The 12,845-nt window shown below is 41.8% G+C and overlaps 1 protein-coding gene across 1 annotated transcript; it reads right to left on the bottom strand.

The window, feature by feature from the left end:
* Nucleotides 1-1,461: 1,461 nt before the first annotated feature.
* Nucleotides 1,462-11,797, bottom strand: ubxn7 (UBX domain protein 7). The gene is made up of 11 exons (XM_050032857.1): nt 11,670-11,797; nt 9,487-9,640; nt 9,129-9,193; nt 8,954-9,019; nt 8,758-8,870; nt 7,567-7,713; nt 7,043-7,133; nt 5,854-5,984; nt 4,904-5,402; nt 4,729-4,808; nt 1,462-1,985 (listed from the first exon to the last, which is right to left on the bottom strand). The coding sequence occupies exons 1-11, from the start codon at nt 11,773-11,775 to the stop codon at nt 1,824-1,826; spliced, it is 1,614 nt and encodes a 537-aa protein (XP_049888814.1). The 5' UTR covers nt 11,776-11,797; the 3' UTR covers nt 1,462-1,823.
* Nucleotides 11,798-12,845: the final 1,048 nt, after the last annotated feature.

The raw sequence follows: 12,845 nt of genomic DNA on the forward strand, positions 1-12,845 counted from the left end.
AGAGGCCTCTAATGTTATTTGGTCAACCTCAGAGTCAATGGCTTAAAGTCAGCATCATCAGAACAAATCGAAGCAGCAGATGTGGGACAATTTTGAGACTGGGATAGTTAAAGGAAGACTTTTGCATGCCCTCACTCGCATCTTAGAGTGAGCTCTCTCAGCCTTTAATCGAAGGGAAATCGACAGTAATGAGATCTCCACTGGGCATTTTGAAAAAAGTTAACGCTAGCCTGTACACTTTACTTCCTTTTTGACAAGGTGAGAATGTGGGAGGAAGCTAACGTTGGCGAGTGTTTGGAGTTGTGCTAATGTTTCAGAGATATTTTGGACAACGAAGGTCGTGTGGACAGATTTTTTCTTTTTTAAACAGGATGGGAAAATATCTGTATACGTGTTAACAGGGCCTGAGTCTCCTGTGTAAATGTACTTTTATTAGAGAGCACATCATGATTTCATCTGACCCAGTGTTTATTTGTATTTTTGAAATTTTAATTTCTGGTGTGTTTTGCCTACTTTATTTAAATCACTCAGCTTAGTGTTTTAGATAATTTTTCTCGATTACATTTTTGTTTTTTTTAACTGTATTATTATGCGTTTAGGCTGTTAGCCAGTTTAATTCTCTTCGTGTTTTAAATGTGTGGTTTTATTCTAAAGTTCTTAAGATGTGCTACATAAATAATATTTACTATTCTTGTTGATTTTGATGCACATTTGCTGTCTAAGTAGTCACAGTTCATTCTCAGGAGTTGCTGCATTTCTCTTTCTAATAGCTTTTTTCTACATTTGTTTTGATATTGGTTTTGGGTTTTAACCTGACATTTATCTCATCACATCTGTGAAGTTCACTTAAAATGTGACAAAAGAGACCAAGCAGAATCTCCCTTGGTTTTGGTGGTTATATTTCAACATCAGCATATTTTCTTGGCAGCATATAAAAAAGAAAGGAAACAATGACTACAGCTAAATATCAGTCTCTCTAAGCCATCTCTGTACAGTGTAGGTCCGACTGATGAGATGTACCACCCTTCATTCATTCCCTTCTGTATCAAAAGTTGAAATCCAAAAACAATCTACTAGTCTCTAGTTAACCAATAGAAACTGGAGTAAAAATGTGCAGAACCAAGTCCTCTCAGATCTACACACGTGTGTCACCGATGTCCGACACATTTTCTAGACTTGTAATTTCACGGACCTTTTCTCTTAGTGCTTCTGCCTTCCATATAATGACAGTTGTTCAAACAATGACCGTGTGAGACCAAATTTGGGTCAAATTAAACAAGAATGAGCCTCCCTTTACCTGTCCCCAGGTACAGAAAATAACAAGAAGAGCAAGAAAATAAAACTCTGACATTTAACATCCTTTATGGGAGGTAAAAGTCTTTTTTGTACAAGTCCCTGGTGCCTCGTCATCAATCAGTGATCCATTGTTTGGGCTTTTTTTTATTTGAATATGAGCTATCGTATATATATATATATATATTCTATCCTGATGTGCCTCAGTATTTAGAACAAAATGAAGTCTGCATCAGAGAAGAATAACTGCATTATAAAATTAAAGAGTGCCGGCACCTGTAACACCTTACTGGCCAATTGTAGAAGACTACAAAGGGATTAGGCTGTCAGTAGAGACGTCAGTATTGAGACTACTGGAGTGGCGAGGAGAGATGTCCATCCACTAAGAGTTGTCTTGGCAAAAACGGGGCCTAATTCCAGGAGGACAGAAGGTTATGGGGTCAAGGCCAGTGACATCGTCCCACATCATTGGTGAAAGGGTGAGGTCTACCAGAGAGATACACAAGCAAAAGTGAGTGTGTCTGACAAGGCTAGTTCCTCTCCTGCACAAATACAGTCTCCTGTGGACAAAGCCCCGCCTCCTGCAGTGTGATGTCATAGTCCAAGTGGGCCAGCTTCCTCCTGGGAAAGTTGGTGACAAGTTCGAAGCGTTCATTCGGGTAACCTTTGGACTGGACGTGTCTTACCAGGGCCTTGATGGGAGAGAGTAACATACAAGAGGTGAGACATTTTAAGTAACAATCTGTGTTCATGTGATAATATTCACTGTTCACAGAGGAAACGCTCACATTATTTTTACTTAAAGCAATAGTTTGACAATTTGGGAAATGCACTTATTTGCTTTGTTGCCAAGAGTTAGAAGATAAGATAGATACCACTTCTTCTTGGGGTTGCCCCATTGGATCGTCTGTTCCTCTCCTCTGCATCTTTCTCTGTCACACCAACCACCCACATGTCCTCCCACATCACATCTATAAACTTCCTCTTCTCTGCTAGCTCCACCTCCAGTATCCTTTTCCTGATACACCCAGCATCTCTTCTCTGCACATGTCCAAACCATCTCAGTCCTGCCTCTCTCTTTCTCCCCAAACCATCTCACCTGAACTGTCCCTCTAATATACTAATTACCGAAAATCTTGGCATCTTGAACTCTGCCAACCTCCATCTCTGCCTCCTGTCTTTTCGTCAGCGCCATCGCCTCCAAAACACTCAACATCGTCTCACTACCACCCTGTAAACCTTCCATTTCACTCTTGCTGACACCCTTTTATTGCAAATCCACTCTACCTGCACTCTCTTATTCACCCCTCGTCCGCACTCCCTGTTACATTTGACCCCCAGTATTTAAACTCCACTACCTACCTTCAGTCCTCAGATCCTCACAATGCCACTGTCCTCCTTCTCATTAGCACACATAAAATCTGTTTTACTCCGACTGACTTTCATTCCTTTTCCCTCCAGTGCATACCTCCACCTCCCCAGGCTCTCCTCACCCTGCCTCCTACTCTCACTACAGATCACAATGTCCTCTGTGAACACCATAGTCAGTAGAGATTCCTGCCTGATGCCGTCTGTCAACCAGTCCATCACCACTGCAAATAAGAAGGGGCTCAGAGCAGATCCTTGATGTAATCCCACCTACACCTTAAACCCATCTGTCTCTCCTTCCACACACTTCACCACTGTCACACTACCCTCATACATATCCTGCACTGCTCTTAACATACAGTACTTCTCTGCTACTCCCGGCTTCCTCATACAATACCACACCTCTTCTCTTGGCACCCTGCCACATGTTTTCTTATCTCATATTCCTTAAAATCTGTACCAGTACGCTTCTTCTCCACTCTTCAGGCATCCTCTCACTTTCAAAGATTGTGTGAAACAGTTCAGTTAAAAACTCCACTGCCATGTTTCCTAAACATCTCCATGCTGGCACATGTATGTAATCTGGACCAAACACCCTTTCCACTCTTCATCCTGTTAATCCATTGCACTTCCTGATTCACTTTCAGGATAGATACTACTTTCGTCAAGGTCGATATGAAGCTGCAGCCAATTAGCTTACGTTAACATAACTGGATAAGGGTGAGTAGAGCTAACCTAGCTTTGTATAAAGTTAAAAAAGCAGCACCACTAAAGCCTAGTTCACATTACAAGATTTTCACCGCGATTTTGACGTCGCAGAGGATCTTGAGAGCCACCTTGGGTCAGAGGTGAGTCGGCAGATAGTCTGCCACGTTGAGTCCTCGTGTGTGAACAAGCCTACGAGCAAGTCGCCCCCTCGTCTGTGACTGAGACTGGATATCTGGCATGCTAGAAAACTGGAGAAGGCTGCCACGACTGACAAAGAGCATCAGCCAGTGAGAGGCGGGATACTTCCCACGTCAGTACACAAGAAATGTGAGGAGGACAAGCCGCAGGGTTGCCACTTGCCAGGTCCACTTATTAGCCACGACTTTGGGCTTGTTTCTAAAGTGGAGTTGCTTATTTGGGCTTGCTCTCTAAACGTCACCTTTCTCTCTCTATATATATATCCTTCTAATAAGTTATTTAAACGCATGATAGTCGCTTCTTTTGGGCTTGTTTCCATAGCCCTGGTTGCTTGTGGCATTTGGCAACACTGACAAGCCGGCCGGCAAGCAACAACAACAATGGCGGCGTCCACAGGATCACGGGGAGCGCGTTGTGTTTGGACCCAGGATAATAAAGAATATCTATGCCTTTACGATGTGTCGTCTCCAAGTTTGGTGACGTCACCGCGTTATCTGGAGCTCTGTCGGCGAGGGCTCAGTGGAGAAATCTTGTGGTGTGCACACACAGGTCGTAACGCAGTTGGCGAGACTCCCGCTGACAGCAACACACGTCGCCAGGTATGAACACTGAAAAGATTACGATAGTCTCTGCAACGCAAAATCAGGGTGAAAATCGTGTAATGTGAACTAGGCTTAAATCTCACTAATTAGGATGTTATGTCTTGTTTGTTTAACATGTCGCAAAATAGAAGTGCAAAATCACAATTTGCTGTTTTGTGAAGATCAAGGCCGCACTTATTTCTACTCTAGAGCCAGTAACTTCCTGGAGTCTGGCAAGTAGCGAAGGCCAAGAAATTTTTGACACAAAACCCCCTGTAAAATGGTGTATTACTGTTTTACACAGATTAAACAAACAATGTTGTATGATGTGTTAATTAGTGAGCTTTAGAGGTGCTGATAAGCATTTGTTTAACAGTGAACAGAACCAGGTTAGCTGTTTGCTTCCTGTCTTTATGCTATGCTATGCTAGGCTAAGCTAATCGCCTCTTGGCTCAAGCTCCACACCTTGTGTACAGAATTCAGAGTGGCATCAATCTTCTCATCTGACTCTTTGCAACAAAGTAAAGAAGCAAAAATGTTGAACTATTTCTTTAAAATAGTTATTGTTGTGTATTCTTACCAAAAGTTTTGCTTGAGAAGACAAGGAAATTTGCTCTCTCTGTCCATCTGGGTAACGGAGCATCAACCTGGCTTTAGGACCTATGTGAATAAAAACATTGTGGTCAATATCTTTTTAAGTCACTTATTCTTTGTTATCATAACTGTTTGAGGTTTAGAGTGACATGTTGACGTACCATTGTCATCAGGACAGTCTAAGTCACAGGTTTTGGTGGTGCTCGTCTTGGAAGGTCCAGCGCTTTCGGCCGCTGGGGGACAGTGGTTACCTCCAGAGTCGGCGTCAGGCTGAGGATGACGAACAGCTGAGGGCTCCAGGTGGTTCTTTTTACTGTCCTCCTTCTTGTGACTGTGGTTGTTTTCTTTGTACGGAGATTTTCTATGGGAAGTAGTGGAACTATCAGGATGTAGACGCTGCTGGGCTGCAGTGGCCGGCGGGAGCGTGGTGTGTTTGCTGGTAGAGCTTTTCTCTTCGTGGGGTGCTGGCATTTCGCTGTCCGAGCCATCAACAGAAATGGGACCTTCGCTGTCAGAGAAAGGCTCTGCGTCTGATTCATCATCTGATCGGGGGGAATCGGGAGCTTCGGGGGCATTTGAGGACTCGTAGTGGGTCTCCTGTAGGGAGGCTCGGATCGCTGCCTCCAGCTGACTGTCTTCACTGGCATCAATCAGACTCTCCTAGAACAGAAAACAGACAGTGCAGCTGTAGAAAATAAATCACGGTGCTGGGTAAAATAACACAGAAATCTGGTAAAACTTCACGGTCAACACTGATGGCAATGTTTTTGGGGATGACTAACAGTGCTTTCACAGAATAAGATGTGCAAATTTTGAAAAACTATCATCACTAATAAATCATTTATTACTGATGATAACTTCTCAAAATTTGCATGTTAGAAGAATGAACTTTTCATGCAGATAGTACAGTTTAAATATTATCTTTCACATGTAAAGCAGCTTTAAGGGGAAGGAAGAGAACAATGAAGTTCTATCACAATATCCAAGGTAATCACTCTGCAATTGATCAACCACTATGAGTTGTGAACTTCCAACAGACCCCCTGAGAGAGCTCCTATTAAAGAAGAAAAAGTAGAAGAATTAGTGGTGACACATGAGATGAGAAACCCACAGAACGAGCTCGTTTGGCAGGGGGTGCGTGACAGGATGGTCCATCGAGCTGCCCGTGTTCTGCCAGGAAGCCGGTCGTCTGCTCCAGGAACGATGCCACGTCCAGCTGATTCCACTCCACCATCTTTTGACCTGGAATGAACAGGTTTTGAACAGCACAGGTCAATATCATATTCAATCACAGCATATTTAAGTAGCAAAGGCAGATATGTTCAGCTGTATTGATTTAGAGCTACTCTGCAGATGTAAACAGAGAGGGTGAGGCATCTGCTCACTGTACTGTATTGTACCATTTATACAGTTACACAGATGACAATGAGATTAATTTATCTTCATTATCTATTTCGTTAAAAACCTACTGATGGCCTGTATTGATCCCATCACTTATTCATACGAGGATCTCTTGCTCAGTCATGCACCATTATTCAAGGATGTTGCATAATGCTGCTTTGAAATGACTTCTTCTAATGGTGTTGTGTTGTCATTAGGCCCAGACACACCAAACTGATATCAAAAAACTAGTGGCGACGAAGGCCGACTGTTGCGTCCCCTCACATCACCTGTGTCTCTGCCAAAAAGTGGCACTTGAAAACACTGCAAAGACTACGGCCATCCAGCATGTGCATTCTGTGCCTGCATGAGAGGAAGTAATTCTCCATATCAGCAGGCAGCAGAAGTCTGTATTCCTCATTCAACGGATTCAAGACGCTTGTTGGCCAGTTAGACCATTAACAATACACCCCTATGTTGTAAGAACAAAGGATATTGACTGTGCACAAGCAAAGAAATAATACAAACCATTACGAACCATTTCTGCTGAAGTGCTCAATGGCTAGAAAAAATCTTACCTAATATAACAAGTCTGATTCAATTTCCCACCCTCTTGACTTTTAATTGTTTGTTTGCTTTCCTCATTTATTTTTTGCTCTCACCAATGGGCTCCAAAAAAAGCTGACAAGGGCCGACTAGTTCCAACAGCAAGGGACACACCACAGAAACTAGGGCGACAGACGCTCACAAATGGGCAGATACTGATCAGTAGTCAACTGTCGGCTTGGTGTGTCAAGACCATAAATGGTATGCATTCATGTATGCTTTCCTCCACCCACAAACAACAGGCACATGGTGTCACTAAGGATCAAGCATCAAACAGTGGATATTGTGGCAACTAACTTGTCATAAACACTCACCTGTGCGGGGATCGAGGATGGAAATATAGGGAAACTTGTTCAGCTTATAGAACTGGATGTATCTTTGTCCCTCTTCACTATCATGATATACCTGTAATAAAGGAAATACACAGTATAACACAGACATGAATCTCACACCAGATATACTTCGACTGAGTGACACGACATGTATGAAAATATTAGGATGACAGGAGTTATACCTCGAAGCAAAGTGGGATTTCATGTGCTGATTGCAAGGTTTTTTCTACAGTACAAGAAGAAGTGGGCACTACAACACCACTGCACTTGAAAATGTTTTGCTCTGAACCATTATCAGTACTTTACTGTCTCTGTTGCTGTGCTCTTGACGGTTTTTCCTTTTGCATTACACACTAAACAAATTTCTCACTGGAATAATCAAGTTCGACTCAACCATCCCAACAAAGCAGTTTAGCTGCTGGACCCTTGCAAATACCTCATCAAAGTATTCAGGAACACGAGAGCATCACAGACCTCGGATGAGTCTGAGATTTCAAATTACATACCTGCCAGAATATGAAGTGTTCTCTGATGATGGTCTTCACTGCATCGTTGCTCCAAACATCCCTGTTCAAACACTGGCAGGCAAAGTCTTGTACATTTTGAATGTTGATCATCAGCCACTTGTTCTCCAGTTGTCCACAGTCCTTTGCCTGCAAGCACATAGATGAATTTAATCAATTACTTAGCAATGAATATATCAAATACACACATTTTGATGAAAACCAAAAGGGTGTATGTGGTTAAAGCTATACTATGCAGCAATTTCCCACAGAACAATGTATAGACTCATACAGAAGTTAATGCTTTTCAAACATTACTAATGAGTGTGGGGCCGTGCATTTATCTGTAAAGACTCACTCTGCCTGTATTTTCTTATCTTCTTAATTTGTGTTTGCCATGTTCATGGGCATGTGCTGTCACAGCGCTCAGGTGAGGCTGGAGCTTTATAAATAGGTAGCAACCAGCTGCCAGACTGTATGAAGAAGACACCCAGGAGACACAGCGCAGAAAAAATGAAAACATACCAAGGCAAGACGCTAAATGAGAGTGAATCTGGGGTTGGCTTTTACCTACTTTAAAAACAGTAAACAATAATCCTGCATAATATACCTTTAAGTTAAAGTCTGATGGAAGACAAATAACTACATTAACAAAGTGACCACACTACTTCATTGGCAGCTTACATTAAAAACAAAAAGGAGTGAACTATGTGTTTCGCGTGTTGCTTCGTCAGATTTGCTCTTTTTTTTTATATGTAAGCTGTCAATAAATGAGTGTGAATCCGGCTATCCTGGTGTGCGCTGAAACTTTGATTTCCTTTTGGTTCACACTGATTTACCCTGCACCAGCTGGCACCCAGGAGAGAGGCACAGCTGTGCACTGGGTATTTACAGTTCTTTTCACTTGGTAATCACTTGTCTCTTTATGGATCATAACCATCTACATCAATGGTACACCAGCACATGCAGGTTTCTATTTTAAACACTACATCAATTAATTTTGTGAGAACTGTGAGTGCACATTCAACCAGAGAGGGAAAATGCATGTACCAAAAATGACAACCGACCCTTCCATGTAAGTCACACCTGGTTTCCCACCTGTGATCTACACAGTCACCATCTAAATTTCACTGAAAGTTCACACAGATTGAATAAAGACGTGGGGTTTAAAGTGTCCTGTGATTGACTCCTCACCGTCTCAAAGCTGCCTTTGTGCATGAGCTCAATGGGGGGACGGAAAAGGTCTGCCAGGGTGCTCAGTTTCTTATCCACCGTGCCACCGTTACGCAGCTCCTGTTCCTGGCGAACTAGGAAAAGAAAAACATTTATTGTCATTACATTACTCGCCACCAACCACGTTCTTTAAGCTTGGAAAATTGAATTTACTCACTCGTCTCTGTTTGGAAGTCTCGGAAACCATCAAATATAGATCGAGCAGGTCTTCTTCGCTTTGGCACTGCATGTGTAACAGATTAATCAAATGTCACATTCAGCAGATGACTGAAAAAGTGCAGCCTGTAATAACACTTTAGTTTGTACGAAGTCAAACGAAAAGAGTACATTACCTCCAAACAGTGGTTCAGGTTCCACCAATATGTCCTGCTTCTGGGGAATGGGTGCTCGTACTTCACTGAGACACAAGGAAATATAAACAGTTTTATTCCAAGAAGTAATCTAGACCAAATCTGGTATCACTCAAGATGTAAAGATACACTCTCTCTCTTTGTTATATCATCAAGCAGCAACACAAATCACAGCAGAGGTCTGAATCCCTGAACTCTCCTCCCAGCTCACTGTTAACAACACCTCTAAACTCAGAGAGAAATTATAGAGCACTGTAAAAAATCTGAGTATCTTTAAGATACTAAAAGACTTTGTTTTACTTTTATCTGACACAAGTTTAGAAGAAAAATATCAGCTTACTCTGAAGGGGGAGCTCTGCTGCTTGAAGCTGCTGAACTGGAGCTGGTGCTGGGCTCCTCTGCGATACCGCCTCCATCCAGAAACATAGTCACTGCCATCTCCAGGTTGTTGTTGCATGCTTCCAACATATGTTTTCCTACACTCTCTGTGGCTCCTAAAATAGTGTTGGACAAAGGCATACTGGTGTTGAAAATCATTATGGATAAAACTGTAATGCACAGCTACATTTGTGTAAAAAACCACAGTATCGATGTTAGTTGTGAAACAGGAAATCATCAGTAAAATATATGTGTCATGCAGAAATAACATGATTATGAAACTATGTTGATTTTTGCATGTTGTAAATTGTTTACCACACACTTTACCTATCATAATCATAATAATCCCATAATATTTTTGTTTGATTACTTGCCTTTAAGAGGGACCATGATCACTTCATTTCTTTTTACTGTGTTGTGACTACAGCCTGACCAATGCTGGATTCTGATTATAATATCATTATTTGAGAGTTTTCCAAAAAAAATCTGATCATCTATAGGCTCATATTTGTTTTTAACATAAACGAAAATATTTTATACAGATCCTGCAATGTGGTTATTGAAGAATCGTGACCGTGATATGTACTATTCATACACTTAACAGCTGAAAAATGAACTTGTCAGTGCTCTCACAGAGAAACAGGATTAAAAAAGGGACAGTGTTTCTACATTACCACACAGAATATCATTGTCGTTTCTGTGCTGCAATGTTTTGCTTGTTGTCTGTGCACATCTACGAGTATGTATCTGTAAATCTGAAAACATTACAACATTTAAATGTTGCAAACAGTAAATTTGGTGGCATACTACAAACAAAACATCAGTAACATGGTAAAATTAGATGTTTGAAGCTTTTCTGCAGTGTACCAAATTGATCAATTTATATTACCATACTGATTTAAGCATGTTTACTACACATCATGTATACATAACACTGCTTTTTTGTTTGTTTGATTGACTGCTTGCCTTTAAGAGGACAAATGGTATTCATTAATTTGACTTTTTTATTACAATGCATACATGCACACAATTAAAACAGGGTTGTCAATGTCAATGTGATCATCCTGTTGTATAAATACTGTTTTGGGTAAAATGAGATCCTCGTTTAGTCTGCATGCAGAACTGCTGGGTCCTATGAAATGCGACCAGAGTGTAACTTCACGAAGGCGGAGCTGCTGTTCACTCTGATGGGTTACTAACAAGTCTTTGCAAGTCGACTGCAACACTGTGCTGAAATCAGTGAAAGCCAACTGCGTGAAAGTTAACGTATGAAAAAAGAGGCATCCGGTTTAAACAAAGGCTATGGTATGCTTTGGGAAGTAGTAGGTAGTAATGTAGCTCGAGTACGCGACGTGCTTTCTACACTACAAATAGGCTGCAAATACAGCACAAATGTTCGTAAATGTAATAAGATCATGAATTAAACTATGAAAAATACTCTGCACGTGAGAAAACACGAGATGCGACGGTTGACTTTAGTCTTTTTTTAGGTGAACAGAAGCGTTTAGCTGCACTGATCTTTCCGTGTGTACTGCGCATGTCTGTTTCACTTTCCAAGTCCAACAGCAGCCCTGAGTCTCCTCTCTTTTCCGTTAAATAACTTAAAACTGAAACACTGTCCATCGTGTCAAAGCACACATAAACTATTGAGGACCTGTGAAGTAGTCGGAGACAGACACCGAGCTCACCCGAGTGTGGCTAGCGTCAGGGTGAAGACTACACCACCACAACATGCAGCCTGGCTGGTGATGAAGAAGGCAAATGTTGCACAGCCGACGTCCATTCCACATTATCAAACAACATGCGATAGAAAAAGCAGCAGAGAATCAGTTCTGTGCTAGCGAGATAGTGTCTGTAACGAGCACCACAAGCAAAATGTGATGTTTTGAAGTGTCTGTTGCAGATAATATCCACAGTGGGAGGTTTAATGGTTCTATTTCTGAGTCTTTCACTTGAGTTAAGCAGATAACTGGCTGTGCTTTTTCCCTCTGCAAAGCATTGACAGCGTAGGGGCCAGGGGAAGACTTAACGTCCGTTTTCTTGTCTGCGCACTAATTCCGAGGTTTGCTAGAGAAGGGAGCTCTTCCTGTTGGATAACCAAAACCTACTTAATAGACCAGACGTGAAATAAAAGGTTATTTTTACCTGTTATTGCTGTGAATTGTTGTATTAACCCATTCACCCCCGGAGCTGAGGTGTCTCCGAGCGCCGCCATCTTACCGCCACAAACAACAACATAAATGTAGCGCATGCGCTACGCCGTCCTTTTCCCCCTGCCTGGCGCGGCGCGAGCCCATACGTCAGGATTGTGCTGCATTGTGGGTCATGTAGTTGAGTAAACCCTACTTTCTTGTAACAGTAATATTTATAAATAATTTCGAAAAATATAGGTATTTCATAGTTTTTAATGGAGGTTCCCTTCAGTTTTAAAAGAAGCTCTACACAATATAGAGAGCATAATGTGATTCAGAGGTTGTCTGCACACGGCTCTCAACATGGAGGTGGCTGAGCTGGTAGCTAGTAGCTAGTAGTAGTCTAGTAGTAGTTTATCCTAGTTGCCATTTGCGGTGTTGTAGGGAAAATAATCTCCTGCTGGCCCCAAAATTATTTTTTGTCATAGACATCTTGTAAAAGACACGTCTCTAAAACTGTTGTTGTTGACATGACACCTCAAACTGCAAACAAGGTCAATTATGAATCTTTATAGCCTGAATCTTTGAGCCATAGTGGTTTTATATTTGAAACAGTTTACTAAGCCGAGAAAAGCGATTCAAAAATCGTGATGATGGCATCACACTGTAAAGTTCTTGTGTTTGAAATACACGGGCCGGACTTGGCTGCCTCTTCTTCTTTTTGCATTCTTGATATGGGATAAATAACGCTGGTTGAGCATGTCGATCAAAGGTCCGTAGGATGTGAGTCTCCCCCTACTTATGGACAGACTTTGGGACAATCTCAGTATCCAGGGTGTTATTTACACCATGAGACCTCTCAAACTTCTCCGCATTGTCCAACCATGCATATATCATACTCATCATGGCGTCCATGTCCAGAGCAGTGATGACATTGTACTGCTTAAAGCTATCTTGACCACCTTCAATCTGATCTTGGGCCTTGAAGAAGTCATCTTGAGGTACCACACAACAGTTGGGCAGGTTCTTGATCAGTCGGTTGGTGAGGGTGGTTTTCCCTGCGTTGGTTACTCCACCGTTGCTGATGATGCACTTCGTCATTTCAGATTGGTCAAAGCCGTAGAAAAAAAGTAACTGTTTTTGAATCACTACTGTTTTACTCCTTAGTTGTGTAAAATTAGCATTAAAT

Source organism: Epinephelus moara, chromosome 21 (genome assembly GCF_006386435.1).
Source record: "Epinephelus moara isolate mb chromosome 21, YSFRI_EMoa_1.0, whole genome shotgun sequence".
In the NCBI taxonomy this organism is placed as follows: domain Eukaryota; kingdom Metazoa; phylum Chordata; class Actinopteri; order Perciformes; family Serranidae; genus Epinephelus; species Epinephelus moara.